A 22,783-nucleotide genomic window follows, 5' to 3' on the forward strand; every position below is an offset into this window, starting at 1 on the left:
GCGGTGCTGGGAGCTCACACAGGGGGGGAGGAGGAGGGGCTGTGCTGTGCCATGCTCTGCGGTGCTGGGAGCTCACACAGGGGAGGAGGAGGAGGGGCCATGTTGTGCCATGCTCTGCGGTGCTGGGAGCTCACACAGGGGGGAGGAGGAGGGGCTGTGCTGTGCCATGCTCTGCGGTGCTGGCAGCTCACACAGGGGGGGAGGAGGAGGGGCTGTGCTGTGCCATGCTCTGCGGTGCTGGGAGCTCACACAGGGGGGGAGGAGGAGGGGCTGTGCTGTGCCATACTCTGCGATGCTGGGAGCTCACACAGGGGGGGAGGAGGAGGGGCTGTGCTGTGCCATGCTCTGCTGTGCTGGGAGCTCACACAGGGGGGGAGGAGGAGGGGCCATGCTGTGCCATGCTCTGCTGTGCTGGGAGCTCAGGCTCCGACTTCACAGCCTCCGCGCTGCCCCTGTGTCTCTGCAGCCGGTGTGTCCCGGGACCAGGAGACGGGACAGTCTCTTGTACCGGGACAATGCAGAGAAAACCGTGACAACCTCTTAACCTCCTGGGGCGGCGGGACATAGCTAAAAAATCGTGAAAGTCACGTCGAAACCGGGACGGTTGGGAGGTATGCTTGTATGTCATATCTGCAACATTTTGCATACTTCTGCAAACTTCTCCAGTCTTGCTCTGAGCTCAGGATCTGCAGAATGTTTTGTAAATAGAAGGTGATGAACTGTAAATAGTCTGCAGCTCCTGTCTGTAATGTATCTAATGTCTGTATTATCTGTACTAGTGTCTGCAGTGTATGTAATGTCTGTATTATCTGTACTAGTGTCTGCAGTGTCTGTAATGTCTGTATTATCTGTACTAGTGGCTGTAGTGTATGTAATGTCTGTATTATCTGTACTAGTGTCTGTAGTGTATGTAATGTCTGTATTATCTGTACTAGTGTCTGCAGTGTGTGTAATGTCTGTATTATCTGTACTAGTGTCTGCAGTGTCTGTAATGTCTGTATTATCTGTACTAGTGTCTGTAGTGTATGTAATGTCTGTATTATCTGTACTAGTGTCTGCAGTGTGTGTAATGTCTGTATTATCTGTACTAGTGTCTGTAGTGTATGTAATGTCTGTATTATCTGTACTAGTGTCTGTAGTGTATGTAATGTCTGTATTATCTGTACTAGTGTCTGCAGTGTATGTAATGTCTGTATTATCTGTACTAGTGTCTGCAGTGTCTGTAATGTCTGTATTATCTGTACTAGTGTCTGTAGTGTATGTAATGTCTGTATTATCTGTACTAGTGTCTGTAGTGTATGTAATGTCTGTATTATCTGTACTAGTGTCTGTAGTGTATGTAATGTCTGTATTATCTGTACTAGTGTCTGCAGTGTATGTAATGTATGTATTATCTGTACTAGTGTCTGCAGTGTATGTAATGTATGTATTATCTGTACTAGTGTCTGCAGTGTATGTAATGTCTGTATTATCTGTACTAGTGTCTGTAGTGTATGTAGTGTCTGTATTATCTGTACTAGTGTCTGTAGTGTATGTAGTGTCTGTATTATCTGTACTAGTGTGTGCAGTGTATGTAATGTCTGTATAATCTGTACTAGTGTCTGTAGTGTATGTAGTGTCTGTATTATCTGTACTAGTGTGTGCAGTGTATGTAATGTCTGTATTATCTGTACTAGTGTCTGCAGTGTATGTAATGTGTGTATTATCTGTACTAGTGTCTGCAGTGTATGTAATGTCTGTATTATCTGTACTAGTGTCTGTAGTGTATGTAATGTCTGTATGATCTGTACTAGTGTGTGCAGTGTATGTAATGTCTGTATTATCTGTACTAGTGTCTGCAGTGTATGTAATGTCTGTATTATCTGTACTAGTGTCTGTAGTGTATGTAATGTCTGTATTATCTGTACTAGTGTCTGCAGTGTCTGTAATGTGTCTATTATCTGTACTAGTGTCTGCAGTGTATGTAATGTCTGTATTATCTGTACTAGTGTCTGCAGTGTGTGTAATGTCTGTATTATCTGTACTAGTGTCTGCAGTGTGTGTAATGTCTGTATTATCTGTACTAGTGTCTGCAGTGTATGTAATGTCTGTATTATCTGTACTAGTGTCTGCAGTGTATGTAATGTCTGTATTATCTGTACTAGTGTCTGTAGTGTATGTAATGTATGTATTATCTGTACTAGTGTCTGCAGTGTATGTAATGTCTGTATTATCTGTACTAGTGTCTGTAGTGTATGTAATGTCTGTATGATCTGTACTAGTGTCTGCAGTGTATGTAATGTCTGTATTATCTGTACTAGTGTGTGCAGTGTATGTAATGTCTGTATTATCTGTACTAGTGTCTGCAGTGTATGTAATGTGTGTATTATCTGTACTAGTGTCTGCAGTGTATGTAATGTATGTATTATCTGTACTAGTGTCTGCAGTGTATGTAATGTCTGTATTATCTGTACTAGTGTCTGCATTGTATGTAATGTCTGTATTATCTGTACTAGTGTCTGCAGTGTGTGTAATGTCTGTATTATCTGTACTAGTGTCTGCAGTGTGTGTAATGTCTGTATTATCTGTACTAGTGTCTGCAGTGTGTGTAATGTCTGTATTATCTGTACTAGTGTCTGCAGTGTATGTAATGTCTGTATTATCTGTACTAGTGTCTGCAGTGTATGTAATGTCTGTATTATCTGTACTAGTGTCTGCAGTGTATGTAATGTCTGTATTATCTGTACTAGTGTCTGTAGTGTATGTAATGTCTGTATTATCTGTACTAGTGTCTGCAGTGTATGTAATGTCTGTATTATCTGTACTAGTGTCTGCAGTGTATGTAATGTCTGTATTATCTGTACTAGTGTCTGCAGTGTATGTAATGTCTGTATTATCTGTACTAGTGTCTGCAGTGTATGTAACGTCTGTATTATCTGTACTAGTGTCTGCAGTGTATGTAATGTCTGTATTATCTGTACTAGTGTCTGTAGTGTATGTAATGTCTGTATTATCTGTACTAGTGTCTGCAGTGTATGTAACGTCTGTATTATCTGTACTAGTGTCTGCAGTGTATGTAATGTCTGTATTATCTGTACTAGTGTCTGTAGTGTATGTAATGTCTGTATTATCTGTACTAGTGTCTGCTGTGTGTAATGTCTGTATTATCTGTACTAGTGTCTGCAGTGTATGTAATGTCTGTATTATATGTACTAGTGTCTGCAGTGTATGTAATGTCTGTATTATATGTACTAGTGTCTGCAGTGTATGTAATGTCTGTGTTATCTGTACTAGTGTCTGCAGTGTATGTAATGTCTGTATTATCTGTACTAGTGTCTGCAGTGTATGTAATGTCTGTATTATCTGTACTAGTGTCTGCAGTGTATGTAATGTCTGTATTATCTGTACTAGTGTCTGCAGTGTATGTAATGTCTGTATTATCTGTACCAGTGTCTGCAGTGTATGTAATGTCTGTATTATCTGTACTAGTGTCTGCAGAGTATGTAATGTCTGTATTATCTGTACTAGTGTCTGCAGTGTATGTAATGTATGTACTATCTGTTCTAGTGTCTGGCTGAGCTTTGCTGCTAGAAATGAGCTGTTCTGCAAAGGGGCTCAGTGCTTTCTTCTCAGTTAACGCCACCTTCAGGCTGGAGTGTTTTTGCGCCCGTTTTTGCGCCTAATTGAAAACGTTGCAAGTGATGAATATCATTAGGCACAGCAAAACATCTGGATTGGTAAGATAGATGAGGGAAAACTGGTTATTTTTGCTGCGCAGCTAGTTTGGCATTTAGTCGCAAAAACGGTGCGCCTGAATGAAAAGGCGCAAAAAACAGAAAAAACGAGTGATACATGTGGCCCCAGGGGTGTGGTTTTAAATTTAGGTTTGCAGATAGCAATGTACAAGGAATATACAGTTTGAGATTTTTATATCCTTCTATTTTATTTCAATTTCTTTATTTCTGTATAATTTATCTATTTTTTATTTGATGTATCAGTTTTAGTCTACAGTAACCCAAGAAGACTATACTTTCTGTTTAGGTAGGTGTGAAGTAACTTGGCAGAGGTAAGTGTGAAGAGAAACCAGCAGGGCCGGATTAAGGTTGGTGGGGGCCCCTGGGCGCAAAATCTGGTGAAGGCCCCCACTGAGTGTAGCGTACACATACATCCTCCTGCTTCCTTTCCACTATCCAAAGAGTAACACCACTACATACAGCCGCCTCGCCCCCAGTAACACAGCTACATACAGCCACCTCGCCCCCAGTAACACAGCTACATACAGCCACCTCGCCCCCAGTAACAGTTACATACAGCCCCCTCGCCCCCAGTAACACAGCTACATACAGCCGCCTCGACCCCAGTAACACAGCTACATACAGCCACCTCGCCCCCAGTAACACAGCTACATACAGCCGCCTCGCCCCCAGTAACACAGCTACATACAGCCGCCTCGCCCCCAGTAACACAGCTACATACAGCCCCCTCGCCCCCAGTAACACAGCTACATACAGCCGCCTCGCCCCCAGTAACACCGCTACATACAGCCACCTCGCCCCCAGTAACACAGCTACATACAGCCGCCTCGCCCCCAGTAACACAGCTACATACAGCCCCCTCGCCCCCAGGAACACAGCTACATACAGCCGCCTCACCCCCAGTAACACAGCTACATACAGCCGCCTCATCCCCAGTAACACAGCTACATAAAGCCGCCTCGCCCCCAGTAACAAAGCTACATACAGCCACCTCGCCCCCAGTAACACAGCTACATACAGCCGCCTCACCCCCAGTAACACAGCTACATACAGCCGCCTCACCCCCAGTAACACAGCTACATACAGCCGCCTCGCCCCCAGGAACACAGCTACATACAGCCCCCTCGCCCCCAGGAACACAGCTACATACAGCCCCCTCGCCCCCAGGAACACAGCTACATACAGCCCCCTCGCCCCCAGTAACACAGCTACATACAGCCCCCTCGCCCCCAGGAACACAGCTACATACAGCCGCCTCACCCCCAGTAACACAGCTACATACAGCCCCCTCGCCCTCAGTAACACAGCTACATACAGTCGCCTCATCCCCAGTAACACAGCTACATACAGCCACCTCGCCCCCAGTAACACAGCTACATACAGCCGCCTCACCCCCAGTAACACAGCTACATACAGCCGCCTCGCCCCCAGTAACACAGCTACATACAGCCGCCTCGCCCCCAGTAACAAAGCTACATACAGCCACCTCGCCCCCAGTAACACAGCTACATACAGCCGCCTCACCCCCAGTAACACAGCTACATACAGCCCCCTCGCCCCCAGTAACACAGCTACATACAGCCGCCTCACCCCCAGTAACACAGCTACATACAGCCACCTCGCCCCCAGTAACACAGCTACATACAGCCGCCTCACCCCCAGTAACACAGCTACATACAGCCCCCTCGCCCCCAGTAACACAGCTACATACAGCCGCCTCGCCCCCAGTAACACAGCTACATACAGCCGCCTCACCCCCAGTAACACAGCTACATACAGCCCCCTCGCCCCCAGTAACACAGCTACATACAGCCGCCTCGCCCCCAGTAACACAGCTACATACAGCCCCCTCGCCCCCAGGAACACAGCTACATACAGCCGCCTCACCCCCAGTAACACAGCTACATACAGCCCCCTCGCCCTCAGTAACACAGCTACATACAGTCGCCTCATCCCCAGTAACACAGCTACATACAGCCACCTCGCCCCCAGTAACACAGCTACATACAGCCGCCTCACCCCCAGTAACACAGCTACATACAGCCGCCTCGCCCCCAGTAACACAGCTACATACAGCCGCCTCGCCCCCAGTAACAAAGCTACATACAGCCACCTCGCCCCCAGTAACACAGCTACATACAGCCGCCTCACCCCCAGTAACACAGCTACATACAGCCCCCTCGCCCCCAGTAACACAGCTACATACAGCCGCCTCACCCCCAGTAACACAGCTACATACAGCCACCTCGCCCCCAGTAACACAGCTACATACAGCCGCCTCACCCCCAGTAACACAGCTACATACAGCCCCCTCGCCCCCAGTAACACAGCTACATACAGCCGCCTCGCCCCCAGTAACACAGCTACATACAGCCGCCTCCCCCCAGTAACACAGCTACATACAGCCGCCTCACCCCCAGTAACACAGCTACATACAGCCGCCTCGCCCCCAGTAACACAGCTACATACAGCCGCCTCGCCCCCAGTAACAAAGCTACATACAGCCACCTCGCCCCCAGTAACACAGCTACATACAGCCGCCTCACCCCCAGTAACACAGCTACATACAGCCCCCTCGCCCCCAGTAACACAGCTACATACAGCCGCCTCACCCCCAGTAACACAGCTACATACAGCCACCTCGCCCCCAGTAACACAGCTACATACAGCCGCCTCACCCCCAGTAACACAGCTACATACAGCCCCCTCGCCCCCAGGAACACAGCTACATACAGCCGCCTCACCCCCAGTAACACAGCTACATACAGCCCCCTCGCCCTCAGTAACACAGCTACATACAGTCGCCTCATCCCCAGTAACACAGCTACATACAGCCGCCTCACCCCCAGTAACACAGCTACATACAGCCCCCTCGCCCCCAGTAACACAGCTACATACAGCCGCCTCGCCCCCAGTAACACAGCTACATACAGCCGCCTCGCCCCCAGTAACACAGCTACATACAGCCGCCTCGCCCCCAGTAACAAAGCTACATACAGCCGCCTCGCCCCCAGTAACACAGCTACATACAGCCGCCTCGCCCCCAGTAACACAGCTACATACAGCCGCCTCGCCCCCAGTAACAAAGCTACATACAGCCGCCTCATCCCCAGTAACACAGCTACATACAGCCGCCTCACCCCCAGTAACACAGCTACATACAGCCACCTCGCCCCCAGTAACAGTTACATACAGCCCCCTCGCCCCCAGTAACACAGCTACATACAGCCGCCTCGCCCCCAGTAACACAGCTACATACAGCCGCCTCACCCCCAGTAACACAGCTACATACAGCCCCCTCGCCCCCAGTAACACAGCTACATACAGCCGCCTCGCCCCCAGTAACACAGCTACATACAGCCGCCTCGCCCCCAGTAACACAGCTACATACAGCCGCCTCGTCCCCCAGTAACACAGCTACATACAGCCGCCTCGCCCCCAGTAACACAGCTACATACAGCCGCCTCACCCCCAGTCAAACATCTTTACATCCTTCACCCGTACCAGATATACAGTCCCACATAACATACACCTCAGCCCACACAGCCATGCAGTCCCAAGCAGTGGTGTAAATAGGAGAGATTGGGCCCCATAGCAGATTTCTGCATGGGGTCCCCCTTCCCCTTAAAAAAATATAAACATATGTCGGCTGCATTCACATAAACATGTGGTGGCCAGACTATCGCCTGGCAGGCACACGTCGGGCGTTGTGGAGAGGAGGAGAGGTGATGGCGGCTCACCTCTCCCCTCTCCATAGAGGGTACGGTGAGCACGAAACAGTGAGTACTCGTTGTGCTCACCGTACCGAGCCCATGCGCTATAGATGTCTATGGGGGAAGTATATCCGGTAACAAATTTGCAGCCAGATATACGCCCCCCATACGTTCTTGTGAATGTACCCTTATACATACATGTTTATACAATTACACACTGATATATACAAACCATTATATACTTAGATACACACAAATAAAGTTCTACACACGTATACTTGCACCCATATATATACACACAAGTATACACTTACACACATTCAGTATATAGAGCTTATAAATACATACCATATACACAGTATATACAAAAACCACATCATTCATATATATAAATGTGCACATATATATGCGTGTATAAATACAGTAGATGCATATACACACAGTATTTACACCTATACACAATATATACACCTATACACAGTAGATGCATATATACTCATATACACAGTAGATGCCTATATACACAGTATATACATATATACACATATACACAGTAGATGCCTATATACACAGTATATACATATATACACATATACACAGTAGATGCCTATATACACAGCATATACATATATACACATATACACAGTAGATGCCTATATACACAGTATATACATATATACACATATACACAGTAGATGCCTATATACACAGTATATACATATATACACATATACACAGTAGATGCCTATATACACAGTATATACATATATACACAAATACACAGTGGATGCCTATATACACAGTATATACATATATACACAAATACACAGTGGATGCCTATATACACAGTACATACACATATACACAGTGGATGCCTATATACACAGTATATACATATATACACAGTAGATGCCTATATACACAGTATATACACATATACACAGTAGATGCCTATATACACAGTATATACACATATACACAGTAGATGCCTATATACACAGTATATACACATATACACAGTAGATGCCTATATACACAGTAGATGCCTATATACACAGTAGATGCCTATATACACAGTATATACATATATACACAGTAGATGCCTATATACACAGTATATACATATATACACAGTAGATGCCTATATACACAGTATATACATATATACACAGTAGATGCCTATATACACAGTATATACATATATACACAGTAGATGCCTATATACACAGTATATACATATATACACAGTAGATGCCTATATACACAGTATATACATATATACACAGTAGATGCCTATATACACAGTATATACATATATACACAGTAGATGCCTATATACACAGTATATACATATATACACAGTAGATGCCTATATACACAGTATATACATATATACACAGTAGATGCCTATATACACAGTATATACATATATACACAGTAGGTGCCTATATACACAGTATATACATATATACACATATACACAGTAGATGCCTATATACACTGTATATACACATATACACTCATATACATATATATATACACATATATACACACAGACAAATACATGTATATACTTACCCCCGGTGACCGGCCATGGCGTCAGGCTGGCGTTCGGGCGGGTGCTTCTTCGGGCGGGGGTGTCGGTCGGTTGCCTGTTCGGTCGGGGGGGGGGGGGTTGCTTGCTCGGCCGGGGAGGAGGGGTGGCGGGTGCTTGTTCGAGCGGAGCCGCGCGGGAGCAGGGGGCGGGGCCGGGCGGGAGCGGGGGGCGGGGCCGGGGCGGTTCGAGCGGAGTTGCTTGCGCGGGGTGAGCCGGTGGGGGGGGGGCATTGTTGGATGACTCAACTATAGCGGGGGATGGGGGGCCAGGAGCCGGTTACCTGTGTCGGGGGGCGGAGTCACCTGTGCCGTGCGGGGCGGGCGGCTCCGCCATGCTGTGGTTTGTAATGCCGGGGAGGCCAGGGGGATGGGCGAGCTGGGAAACAGTTACCTGTGGCGGGGGGAGCGCGCTTGCGGAGGCGGAGTCACCTGTGCCGTGCGGGGTGGGCGGCGATGGGCGGGCAGCGGGCGGCTCCGCCATGAAGCGTTATGGACGGGCGTGGAGGCCATGCAGGGGGATGGGCGAGCTGGGAGGCGGTCACCTATGCAGAAAGATGGGCGGGGAGGCGGTCACCTATGTCTAGGGGCGGCGGGCGGCTCAGGAGAGTGTGCGCGGGAGGAGCGGGGGTGCAGTCTGGTGGGGGCCCCTAGGGGGGGCAAGATGGTGGGGGCCCCGGGGCTCTAGCCCCGCGAGCCCCGCCTATAATCCGGCCCTCAAACCAGTACCTGGCTAAGTGTGAAATTTGTCTGTCTTGAATATCTATTATTCTAGCTAGTGCCATGCTAGAACAATAGATCAAATGTGCTAAATATTCCTTTTGATTTATACTGCAATTTCATTGGTCACTGAGTTGCATAAATACAGGTCCAAAATACAACAAGGCCATCAGTTCAATTTGAGCCAAGCTACTGGAAGCACCTTGTTTGCTGCCATTGGACTCCTTGGGGGTCATTTACGAAGGGCCCGATTCGCGTTTTCCCGACGTGTTACCCGAATATTTCCGATTTGCACTGATTGTACCTGAATTGCCCCGGGATTGTGGCGCATCGGCGCCGGTATGCGCGTGACGGAAATCGGGGGGCGTGGCCGAACGAAAACCCGACGTATTCGGAAAAACCGCCGCATTTTAAAAACTGAAAAAGTGTCGCTTGGGAAGCGCTTACCTTCACCTGGTCCAGCTCGGTGCATTCTGGCGCGTTCAGATGATTTTCAGTGCAGCAGCGCCACCTGGTGGACGGCGGAGCAACTACCTTCATAAATCCCGTCCGGACCAGAATCCTGTGCAGAGAAGGCGCCGCTGGATCGCGAATGGCCCGGGTAAGTAAATCTGCACCCTTGTCTGCTTACCCAGACTGCTCTCCTGGATCTTTGACAATCTTGTTCTCTGTTTTGCTGCCTATTTTACTTATTGCATGGTTCATTTGCTTTGAATATTTAACTAATTGAATAGACTGATTTGGCTACTTTGGTTGTGGTATATTTATCATAATTGATACATTTCAAAAATCTACTTTGTTTTACAGTTCCAGAGAAGAAAAGATGGCTTCATCCCTGAAAGAGAACAGGAACCACTTGTTGTGCAAACATTGCATGAAACTGCAAGACAGACTCTCTGTCCACAACTGCAGATGAAGTCCAAATTACCCAGGAGGTTGATGAAGCCAAAAAGAGGATGAAAAACGTTTCTGAAAATTTGAGTATTGTTAATTATGATGATCTGCTTATCAATAACAGTTGTGAGACACTGAAGGGGTTAACTGTGGATGGGCGGTATGTTTCCCCTAGGTTTTCATACTATGCAAGGCCTGAGTGCTGAGTTTGTGTTGTCCAGCACCTTGGACACAGGTGGTGGGAGCAGCCTAATCGGCCTGCATAAAGCTGCTGAGCAGGGCTGAGATCGATGTCTGAGTGGAGGCTGGAGAGCGCACAGCCCTGACCCCTGACCCCTGTGCCCGGAGCAGCAAAGTCTTTTGTGTTAGTGGTGAGTTCGAGAAACTCTGTATAGTTAGCACCCAGACGGGTAGGATATTATATGTTTTGATGCCTGAATGTAAAGGCTGTTTTATTTTGTTCCTGCTGCAATAAACGCAGGCGAGACTTGTTTTGGACTGTACCTTGGTGTCACTGTCTTGAACTGCATCATAAAACCCCCCTACCACGGTCTCTACTGGGCCAAATCTCCCACAGTGTTTTTTCTAACCCACAGGACTTCTTTGTTGATTTCTTGGAGCGTCGCAGATGTGTTAGAAATAAACCATCTGAAAGGTAAATAAATTGGTCATCTATGCTTCTATTTGTATGCCAAAATATATGACTGTCTATCAGATTTTAATACAGTTTTATGTACATCCTTAGGCAACCTTCCGTTGATGATGAGGAACCTCAAGAGGCTGAAGAAGCTGGGTGTAGCGTGCCTCTCAGAAGAAAGGTTTCTGAAGCTGGTCTGCATATGAGGCACGATGGAAATTCTCCTGATTGCATTCAAGGAGCATTTGAAAGTGCACTTCTCTGACACATGCACAAGGAAAGCGGTATGTATGATTTTTTATCAAATAACTCTTTGCCTTCATTACATGAACCTTGCTAGATATGAAATAGATATGTAAACTCACAACCATGTCTTTTTTGTTTTAGGTGGACAACATTGCTCGCTTCCTCCATTTTGTGGACCCAAACGAAATTTCGCTGACCTTTCTCCATGATGCTCACACACTGAAGAGATTCGTCAGCACCATGATTGACTTGAAATTTGCAAATGCAACAATCAAAAATTTCCTTGGACAGATTCAAGTATTTGTAAAATTCTTGACATCAAGATATTTCAAAGACACATTGGGGGAGGAGAGATGCAACGCTGCACTTTCTTTTCTGGATGCAGTAAAGCAGACAAAGGAAGGCCTGAACAAAACCTCCTCCAAACAGCCAGTTAAAAGGTAAGGAAGCTATCAGAACCTTAGGATATTATATTATATGGACTTGTTTATGCATTCTATAACATTTCATTGTTTCTTTCTTTTACTAACAGGAAGCTATCTGTGATGGAGAGCCAGAAAGTACTATCGGCAGCAAAGCTGGACGTGGTCAACATGTTGTCTCACTCTAATCAGGGTGATTTGAGCGACAGTGAGAAAACAATTACTTGTTACTATCTGGAAGCTATCCTTATACTGAAACACCTGTTTGGACCCACTGTGGTTCAAAACCTCCAGGTAACTTATTTTAATATAATTATTTTCACCTGCGGCCCAATGGTTTCCATAGATCATGTTATACCTTGTCTAATGATATTTTTTATCTTTTACTTTTAGGTGAAGAACTGGCTTGCAAAGACCTCAGTGAAGTACAGCGATGGAGGATCTTCAATCAAGGTGTACATCATGACGACAGGAGGAACCAGAATTGTGCTAACAGAGGAGGAGGAGCTGGTGAGTACTAAGAATGTATATTTTATTTATGGTTTGGGGTATGGCAAATCAATTCCCTAACAATTGTCTTCTTCTTAAAGATGTTCAACTACTACTTCAAAAACGTGAGGCCGACTCAACTACAAAAAGATGGCAAGATGGTGAAGGCTTTCTTTCTATCCTGTAAAGGGAACCCGGTGGCAAATCCATCCAATGACATAAATAGACTTCAGAAGAAGTAAGTTATCATTTGGTCTAACAATCTAAGCTTAACATTATTGTTATTATTAATAATTATTATTATTGTTCTTCTAACATTGTCATTATGTATTTTCCTCAGGTATAACTTGCTACCGGTCACTGGAAAGGATGCAAAGCAAGCCTTCAACTGATGGGCAGAGGAGAACCTAGGAACTGAAGATATTGAAATGGCATATGGATATATCCACCAGGACCTAGGTAGCCCATCTGATGAAATGACCATCATAAAGGGTATGTTAGTCATCACCAAATTGGAGCAGATCAGTGAACCATCAACCAAGAAGAGAAGAGTAGAACATCAAGAGGCAGAAGGTGAAACAGAAGAAGATAGTGAAGAAGATGAAAGAGATGTTCCTGTGGAATTAAAGGAGGAGAGCTACCAGAAGTTGCTTCAACTACATCCTTTGGACCTTAACGGGCCACTTCCATCTTTAAACATGTGCAAGCAGGCCAGCGAGCGAAATGCGCAGTACTGCCTGGACAAGTGGAGACGGGACCAGAATAAACTAAGAATCAAGGATGTTGTTGGTAAGTTTCTCTTAAATATGCACTCTGTTTTTATGTATATTTGAATTTCAATCACCTTGACCCCACTGTACCAGGTTATTTTTGCACTAATAGCCTCTGTTCTCATATCCTGCTGTCTAATTCAATCTATTTCCACTTTATTTCATGGACATAATAGCTGGTGATTTAGTTATGCAGCCACATTAATATACTTACTAATTTCTCTCTTTCTTTTTTTTTGCAGAGCACTTCAGGACTCTCCCGTCCACTGAGCAGATTAAAGGCTATGTAGAGCAACAGCCGTGGACTGGCAACCTGCCTAGACCCTCTGAAGTTCTACAGGCCTGGAGACCGCAGGAGCAAAGAAGAAGAACAGAAGATAATCAACGCATTGTGGATCTCATACAATCTCAGGACTGGCCACGACTGGAGGCTGTGGTGGACAGAAAGAAAGGTGGACACACTCTTAAAACACAGACCTTTCAGAAAGGGGACATTGTGTGTGACTATCATGGTGAGCTCTTGGATGGCAAGTATGCAGAAGAACTGCAAAAGACCTTAACAGATGAAAAATGTTAGTTTTTTTTTCCGGGACAATGGTAAGAAAAAATGCATTAATGCCACCAAAGTGCCTTGCCCATGCCACAAGGACAGATTCTCTACATTTGGGAGGCTGATCAATCATTCAGCCAAAAAAACAAATTTGAAGCCTCTGGTAAAACATTTCTACAAAGATGGACCACCTACAATTGTTTTTGAGGCCAAGAAAGATCTTGCTCCTGGCACTGAACTTTTTTTTTGACTACGGCATCAGGAAAAATTCTTATGGAGAAGAAGCAGATCTAAGTTGGCTAAACACCTGAGGTAATTTTTTTTGTATTCTATGTTTCCATTATTTATTTGTTATTTTGATGATTTAATATTCTGTGTATTATATAAATTTTTTTTATTTAAATTGTGTTCAGTATGTTTATATAAACTTAAAAATTAATAAAACAATAATTAAATATCTAATAATAGTATTTTTGCTGTTGGATTTTATTCAAAAAATTTTTTGAATAAAGTGTAAGGTTGTTTTTAACATGTTCTCCATTGGTAGAGTACCCAAGGTAGATGACTCAAAATTGTGTCTAAGCTTGATCTCAGCTAGAGATGAGCGAGCACTAAAATGCTCGGGTGCTCGTTATTCGAGACAAACTTTTCCAGATGCTCGAGTGCTCGTCTCGAATAACGAGCCCCATTGAAGTCAATGGGAGACTCGAGCATTTTTCAAGGGGACCAAGGGTCTGCACAGGGAAGCTTGGTCAAACACCTGGAAACCTCAGAAAATGTCATCATCACCCACAGACTGCGACCGGTGGAAAACCTGGGCATCGGAAAAGAGCTCAGCAGCAACCGGACAAGTGGTTTGTGACTCTGGGAAGGGTCCAGAAAACAGTTCCTCAGAGTATGCCGGTTCAAATGCCCTGGGAGGGGGCAGACTGGGGGGAAGGAGGCTGAGGTGGGGAGCTGGAGGAGTGCTGATTTCGGTGACATGGGTGGACTGCGTGGAAGACTGACTGGTAGACAAATGGCTAGAAGCATTGTCCGCAATCCACGACATCACCTGTTTGCACTGTTCTGGCCTCAACAGTGCTCTACCACGAGTCCCAGTAACTTGAGACATGAACCTAGGGAGTGTAGCTCTGCGGCGTTACCCTGCTCCCTCATCAGCAGGTGGTGTCTCACCCCGCCCAGGACCACTGCCTCTGACCACTGCAGTAGTTGGACGTCCACGCCCTCGTCCTCTACCCCTAGCCCTCGGGTTCAACATTTTCAAAATTAAAGTGTTCATTTTTTTTTTTTTTTTTTTTTTTACAAAACGATGCTATCCTATTGCTATGGCTAGTTTCTAACCTACACTGACAGCACACAACTGAATTTTGTGCTGTGCCTGATGACTTTGAGTTATAAAAAAAAAATAAAAGTAAAAGTAAATAACCCTAAATCAGCAGACTGTGCCTAATTCAATCAAACCCCTAATAAATTGTCCCACTTAGGTGTTTGCGATGGATATGTGTGTCTCTAAGAGCTAAATAGAATGTTCCCAAGTATCTCTGCAAATTCCTCACAATTTGGTACTAGCTGCACTACTAGTGCCAGCAAGCCCAGCCACAAGCAAATCAACCAAAAATATATGTATAACGCCTCTTGGCTTCTTGTATGCCTAGTTTCTAGCCTACACTGACAGCACACAACTGGATTTTAAGTCACTTTAAGTTTTGAAAAAAAAAAAAAGGCAGACTGTGCCTAATTCAATCAAACCCCTAATAAATTGTCCCACTTAGGTGTTTGCGATGGATATGTGTGTCACTAAGAGCGAAATAGAAGGTTCCCAAGTCTCCCTGCAAATAACTCACAATATAGTACTAGCTGCACTACTAGAGCCAGCAAGCCCAGCCACAAGCAAACGGAAAAAAAAATATATATATATATATAACTCTATTGTAGCCCTAACAGGGGCTGTTGGGTAAGCTAATATAACATCCTAACGCTATCCCTGCAGCAGCAGCAACTCTCTCCCTAACGGCATCCAGACAGAGAATGATGCGAGCAGCGCGGGCAGGGGCTAGTCTATTCCAGGGTCACCTGATCAGGCCAGCCAACCACTGCTATCGACGTGTAAGGGTACCACGTCATGCTGGGTGGAGTGCAGAGTCTCCTTGCTTGTGATTGGCTCTGTTTCTGGCCGCCAAAAATCAAAACGGCGGGAGATGTCATTTTCTCGAGCTGGCGAAGTATTCGTCCGAGCAACGAGCAGTTACGAGTAAGCTAATGCTCGAACGAGCATCAAGCTCGGACGAGTGTGTTCGCTCATCTCTAATCTCAGCCTTTTGATTACCCAAGGTAGAGGACTAGGTAGAAGACATCCCATCAAGCTACTTCAGGCTTAATAACGGAGATTTTGGATTTCAAGAGTCATGTCAGCAACCATTGGGCTGCACAAAAGATTCTGCCCCTAAATAGCCAAGGCAGCACCCCAGCACAATTGTACTACTTGTACACTGGTCAAGTATCACTTTAGGCTTGGTAAGTGAATTATATGTACTGTTACCTTAAATCTTGCTATATAAGAGTCAAGTCTGAAACCACTAGGCTGCACAAGAGTCAAGTCAGCAACCACTGGGCTGCACAAGAGCCAAGTCTGCAACCACTGGGTTGCACAAAAGATTCTGCCCCCAAATAGCCAAGGCAGCACCCCAGCACAATTGTACTACTTGTACACTGGTCAAGTATCACTTTAGGCTTGGTGAGTAAATTATATGTACTGTTACTAGAGATGAGCGAGCACTAAAATGCTCGGGTGCTCGTTATTCGAGACAAACTTTTCCCGATGCTCGAGTGCTCGTCTCGAATAACGAGCCCCATTGAAGTCAATGGGAGACTGGAGCATTTTTCATGGGGACCAAGGGTCGGCACAGGGAAGCTTGGTCAAACACCTGGAAACCTCAGAAAATGATGGAAACACCACGGAAATGGACAGGAAACAGCAGGGGTAGCATGCATGGATGCCTCTGAGGCTGCTTAATCACACCATTATGCCAAAATTATGGGCAAAAGCATGGCCATGACAGAGTGACCGAATGAGTTTAGATAGCATCTAAAACATCCAATAATTAACCCTGACACTATAGGGGACGGCATGCAGAGGCAGCGGCAGCAGCTGCAGGCTAGAGAGTGGCATGGCGACATACCCTAAATGGACTCAGGCTTCAAAGCAATGGGCGGCAGAGAGGAACCAAAGGAGGTGAGCAAGAAGCGCTGAAATGATTTCCTATGTGAACAAAAGGTTGACGGTATATTTAGTCGATAACACAGCATGGTGGCGACATAGTGACCAAGTTCCATAACGTATCTGGTGAAACACCCGAAAAATGAGCCTGACACAGCTCGTTTGATAAGGGGATGATGTGCTGTATATCCTCTCGCGCTCCAGCGTCTGGGGTATAGAGAGTTAAAAGTTGCACATGGAGACATTGGTGGACACTGTGGAGGATCGTGGAGGCAAAATGGACAGGAAACAGCAGGGGCAGTATGCATGGATGCCTCTGAGGCTGCCTAATCTTGGGATGGAGCTGGCGGTCCGCTGCCAGGCGAGCTTTCGCCTGTCCAAGCCCCTGTCTCTCGGCTCCTCCCCACCCAAAATGGGCCTGGGGGCCAGAAGCGTTTAGTTTGAAAAAATTATAATTTTCAAAGCAGGCGGGGTCGTTTGAATATTTCACCTAGGAATAATGGAATAGCATAGCGGTTCTATTTTTAATTGTTTTTTCGGAAATGGTTCCATGATTAAGAGCAACAGTATGGGGCATCCATATTGCGCTGCTATGATTGTAACTTCAGGTCTCCAGCATGGCGGCGACAGATGGGCCGAGTTCCATTATGTATCTGGTGAAACACCCGAAAATTCTGCCTGACACAGCTCGTTTGATAAGGGGACGATGTATGGAGGCAGTAAGGTAGTAGTAGTAGGTTAAAGATGCTGCAGTTAAAACTATGTTAGTTGGATCTTGGGATGGAGCTGGCGGTCCGCTGCCAGGCGAGCTTTCGCCAATCCAAGCCCCTGTCTCTCGGCTCCTCCCCAAACAGCACTTCTAAGAACCTTTTGTATAAGATCAAATGTAGTAGTGTTCTTATAAGTTTGGGTTATGGCGGGTGAGGGGAATGTAAACAGATGCGCAAGAAGCGCTGAAATAATATCGGTAAATGATAAAAGTTTGCCAGTATATTTTGTGGATAACACAGCAGGGTGGCGACAAAGTTAAAACGTTTGATGTGGAAGCCATGAAAACAACCCAAAATTCTGCATGACACAGCTCGTTTGATAAGGGGACGATGTATGGAGGCAGCTATATGGACGACTTTTGGAGACAGCTATGAAGATGACGTGTGGAGGTAGCAATGGAGACAACGTGTGGAGCCAGCTAAAAAGACGACGTGTGGAGGCTGCTATGGAGACAATTTAATTTGGATAGTGCCTGTATGTGGCAGTCCAAAAGAGTTTTTAAACCAGAGGAGCAGGTAGGTAGTCCTCCAGAAAAATTAAATAGATTGAGTGCCTCTATGTGGCAGTCCAAAAATGTTTTCAAACCAGAGGAGCAGGTAGGTGGCCCTCCAGAAAAATTAAATACATAGAGTACTATAGCTAGAGCCAGTTGGCCCTGGCAAAAAATAGCCAGTTTCCTCTGCTTTAGTGTACAAAGAGGAGGAGAAGGAGGAAAATGAGGAGGAGGAGTGCATAAATTATTCAGGTTGAGCTTCCTTCACCTGGTGGAGAATGGAAATCCTGAGAAATCCAGGCTTTATTCATCTTGATAAGCCTCAGCCTGTCAGCGCTGTCAGTCGACAGGCGTGTACGCTTATCGGTGATGATGCCACCAGCTGCACTGAAAACCCTCTCGGACAACACGCTAGCGGCAGGGCAGGCAAGAACTTCCAAGGCGTACAGCGCCAGTTCGTGCCACATGTCCAGCTTTGAAACCCAGTAGTTGTAGGGAGCTGTGTGATCTTTTAGGACAATGGTATGGTCAGCTACGTACTCCCTCACCATCTTTCTGTAAAGATCAGCCCTACTCTGCCGAGACTGGGGACTGGTGACAGTGTCTTGCTGGGGTGACATAAAACTGGCAAAGGCCTTGTAAAGCGTACCCCTGCCAGTGCTGGACAAGCGGCCTGCTCGCCTACTCTCCCTCGCTACTTGTCCCGCAGAAGTACGCCCGCTGCCGCTTGCGCTGTCAGAAGGGAAATACTGTTTCAGCTTGTGCACCAGGGCCTGCTGGTATTCATGCATTCTCACACTCCTTTCCTCTCCAGGGATGAGAGTGGAAAGATTTTGCTTGTACCGTGGGTCCAGGAGAGTGAATACCCAGTAATCGGTGGTGGAATAAATTCTAAGAACGCGAGGGTCACGGGATAGGCAGCCTGGCATGAAATCTGCCATATGCGCCAGAGAACCAACGCGCAAGAATTCACTCCCCTCACTGGCCTGACTCTCCATTTCCTCCTCCTCCAACTCCTCCAACTCCTCTTCTTCTGCCCATACACGCTGAACAGTGAAGGACTGAACAATGCTCCCCTCTTCTGTCTCCTCTTCCTCCTCATCCTCCTCCACCTCCTCCGATATGCGCTGAGAAACAGACCTGAGGGTGCTTTGGCTATCAACAAGGGAATCTTCTTCCCCCGTCTCTTGTAACGAGCGCAAAGCTTCCGACTTCATGCTGTCCAGAGAGGTTTTCAACAGGCCAAGCAGCGGGATGGTGAGGCTGATGATGGCGGCATCGCCACTGGCCATCTGTGTTGACTCCTCAAAGTTACTCAGCACCTGACAGATATCAGACATCCACGTCCACTCCTCATTGTAGACTTGAGGAAGCTGACTGACCTGACTACCAGTTCTGGTGGAAGTTGACATCTGGCAGTCTACAATCGCTCTGCGCTGCTGGTAAACTCTGGATAACATGGTTAATGTTGAATTCCACCTCGTGGGCAGGTCGCATAACAGTCGGTGAGCGGGCAGTTGGAGGCGGCGCTGCGCTGCCCTGAAAGTGGCAGCATCTGTGCTGGACTTCCTGAAATGCACACAGATGCGGCGCACCTTCGTGAGCAAATCAGACAGATTGGGGTATGTCTTGATGAACCGCTGAACTATGAGATTTGCCGAGAATTGCCGAGATTTGCCGAGTTGCAGAGCCGCCACCAGGTTACGGCCGTTGTCACACACAACCATGCCTGGCTTCAGGTTCAGCGGTGCCAGCCACAGATCAGTCTGCGCCGTGATGCCCTGTAATAGCTCTTGGGCGGTGTGCCTTTTATCGCCTTGGCTCAGCAGTTTGAGCACCGCCTGCTGTCGCTTAGCGACGGCACTGCTGCTGTGCCTAGAGCTACCGACTGATGGCGCCATGCCCACGGATGGTAATTCGGAGGAGGAGGTGGAGGAGGGGTGGGAGGAGGAGGAGGCATAGTAGGCCTGAGAGACCTGGACCGAGGTAGGCCCAGCAATCCTCTGCGTCGGCAGTATATGACCAGCCCCAGGGTCAGACTCGGTCCCAGCCTCCACCAAGTTAACCCAATGTGCCGTCAGCGATATATAGTGGCCCTGCCCGGCAGCACTCGTCCACATGTCCGTGGTCAGGTGGACCTTGTCAGAAACGGCATTGGTCAGGGCACGGATGATGTTGTCTGACACGTGCTGGTGCAGGGCTGGGACGGCACATCGGGAAAAGTAGTGGCGGCTGGGGACCGAATAGCGAGGGGCGGCCGCCGCCATGAGGTTGCGAAAGGCCTCGGTCTCTACCAGCCTATAGGGCTATATAGGCTAAGTAATCTGGAGATGTGGACGTTGAGAGCTTGGGCGTGTGGGTGGGTTGCACTGTACTTCCTCTTGCACTCCAGTGTCTGGGGTATGGAGAGCTGAACGCTGCACATGGAGACATTGGTGGATGCTGTGGAGGATCGTGGAGGCGAAGGTGTGGTTTTCGCACGGGACGTATTTGGGCCGGGGTCCTGGGCAGGGGGCTGACTAGCAGAGGCAGCAGATGACACAGGGGAAGGAGCAGTGGTGTGCCCGGCCGGAGGTGAACGGGCTTGGTGCCATTAAGTGGGGTGTTTAGCATTCATATGCCTGCGCATACTGGTGGTAGTTAAGCTAGTAGTGGTGGAACCTCTGCTGATCTTGGTGTGGCACAGGTTGCACACCACAGTCCGTCGGTCATCCGGTGTTTCTTTAACCTCTTAACGCTCAGCGTCCGATATATCGGACGCTGAGTGCAGTGACTCAAGATCTGAGCCGAACCGGCATCGGGAAAGACGGGGTGCCGGCTATCAGTCACTGATAGCCGGCACCCCAGTGTAACACCCGCGATCGGAGTTGTCTCCGATCGCGGGTGCTTAACCCGTTAAATGCCGCGGTCAGCGCGACCGCGGCATCTAACATGTATCTGGGGGGTCTTTCCCCCACGATCGGCCCCCCCGAACCGTTTTCGGGGTGCGCCGATCGTTGCTATAGTAACTCTGGGGTCCGATCTGGACCCCAGAGTTACCTGCAAGAATTGCCAGTAAGATGGCGTCTGTGACGTCATCTTACTGGCACAGTGCCAGCCTATGCAAGTGTATAGGCTGACACTGATAATACTCTGCAATACATCAGTATTGCAGAATATTATCATGAAGAAGCAATCAGATGATTGCTTCTTCATGTCCCATGGTATAAAAGTGAAAAAGTAAAAAAAAAAGTTATTCAATAAAAAAATAAAGTCATAAATCACTAAAAATGCCCCAAACCCCCAAAACATATAAAGAGACATATAACTAAAAAAAAAGTCTAAATCATAAGACAAACCTCACATATATAGTATCACCGCATCCGTAACAACCCGTAGAATAAAAGTAAATCATTAATGAACCCGCACGATAAACGCCGTAAAAAAAAACTGTTATAAACCCTCCAAAAATTATGATTTTTACCTTTTCAATCCCACAAAAAATGCTATAAAATGTGATCAAAAAACCATATGTACTGCGACATGATACTGGTGCAAAGTACAACATGTCCCGCAAAAAACAAGCCATCAACCAGCTCCGTAGCCAAAAAAGTAACAATGTTATGCCACTTGGAAGACGGCAATACATAAATGATAGATTTTTCCCCACATTAGGGTTTTGTTTGACAAATTTAGTAAAACATAAGAAAATTTATTCATGTCTGGTCCCCGTAATCGTATCAACCCATAGAATAAAGATAACAGGATTATTAGGATATACGGTGAACACCAAAAAAAAAAAAGTAAAAAATCCAGTACAGAATTGATGCTTTTCTACTCCTGTCCTCAAAAAAAGTTCCTAAATTTTCAACAATAGGTGATACAAACCCCAAAATGGTAACATTGGAAAAAGCATCTCGTCCCGCAAAACAAATGCCGTCACATGGCCCCAATAACGAAAAAGCGAAAATTTTATAGCCTTCAAAAGGGGCCAATGAGGAAACTAAAATCCTGGCAGCTGCAGCGCCCTCCTTCCCTTCTGCGCCTCGCTGTGTCCCCATAAAACAAGTCACGGCCACATGTGGGGGGTCTTTGTACTCAGGAGAAATTGCAGAACAAATTGTATGGTGGGTTTTCTCTTTTTATCTTTTGGAAATGTGTAAATTTTAGGGCTAAATGAACGTATAAGGGAACAATATGAACATTCTAAATTTCACCTCCATTTTGATTCAATTACTATGAAGATCTCAAGTTAACAATCTTCGTAAAAGCTGTTTCTGATAGCTTGGGGGGTGCAGATTTGAAAATGGGTAGATTATATAGGGGGTTTTGATGCTAAATATGTAAAATTTCATTCAAAACTGTATTTATCCCCAAAATAGTCAATTCTGAAAATCCGGAAAAGCGATATTCTATTTGCAAGCCGCGTGACATCAAAATAAATTATCCAGACATTTCAGAAATTATGAAAATGTAAAGTAGACAAATGGGAAATGTTATTCAGCAACTTATTTAGGTGGTAAATCGATCTGCCTGAAAACGCAATGATTTT

General features: G+C 46.4%; 1 protein-coding gene across 2 annotated transcripts; it reads left to right on the forward strand.

Moving 5' to 3' along the window:
- Positions 1-409: 409 nt before the first annotated feature.
- LOC140108826 (uncharacterized) lies at positions 410-14,174 on the forward strand. 2 transcript variants are annotated; one of them, XM_072131973.1, is made up of 10 exons: positions 410-611; positions 10,568-11,025; positions 11,251-11,309; positions 11,400-11,575; positions 11,679-11,977; positions 12,070-12,253; positions 12,353-12,469; positions 12,550-12,686; positions 12,789-13,237; positions 13,461-14,174. In XM_072131973.1, exons 4-9 carry the CDS (start codon positions 11,504-11,506, stop codon positions 12,838-12,840), a joined length of 861 nt encoding a protein of 286 aa, XP_071988074.1. In that variant the 5' UTR covers positions 410-611; positions 10,568-11,025; positions 11,251-11,309; positions 11,400-11,503; the 3' UTR covers positions 12,841-13,237; positions 13,461-14,174. The 2 variants fall into 2 exon arrangements, with proteins under 2 accessions (XP_071988074.1, XP_071988075.1); XM_072131974.1 differs by having other exon boundaries at positions 13,471-14,174.
- Positions 14,175-22,783: the final 8,609 nt, after the last annotated feature.

The sequence above is a fragment of the Engystomops pustulosus genome, unplaced genomic scaffold, assembly GCF_040894005.1.
Source record: "Engystomops pustulosus unplaced genomic scaffold, aEngPut4.maternal MAT_SCAFFOLD_187, whole genome shotgun sequence".
NCBI classification, from domain to species: domain Eukaryota; kingdom Metazoa; phylum Chordata; class Amphibia; order Anura; family Leptodactylidae; genus Engystomops; species Engystomops pustulosus.

Coding starts and splice junctions, on each gene's coding strand:
- LOC140108826 (XM_072131973.1), top strand. CDS start 11,504: ATGGAAATTCTCCTGATTGCATTCAAGGAGCATTTGAAAGTGCACTTC. Junction 11,576..11,678: donor ACACATGCACAAGGAAAGCG/GTATGTATGATT, acceptor TTTTTGTTTTAG/GTGGACAACATTGCTCGCTT. Junction 12,687..12,788: donor ATAAATAGACTTCAGAAGAA/GTAAGTTATCAT, acceptor TATTTTCCTCAG/GTATAACTTGCTACCGGTCA.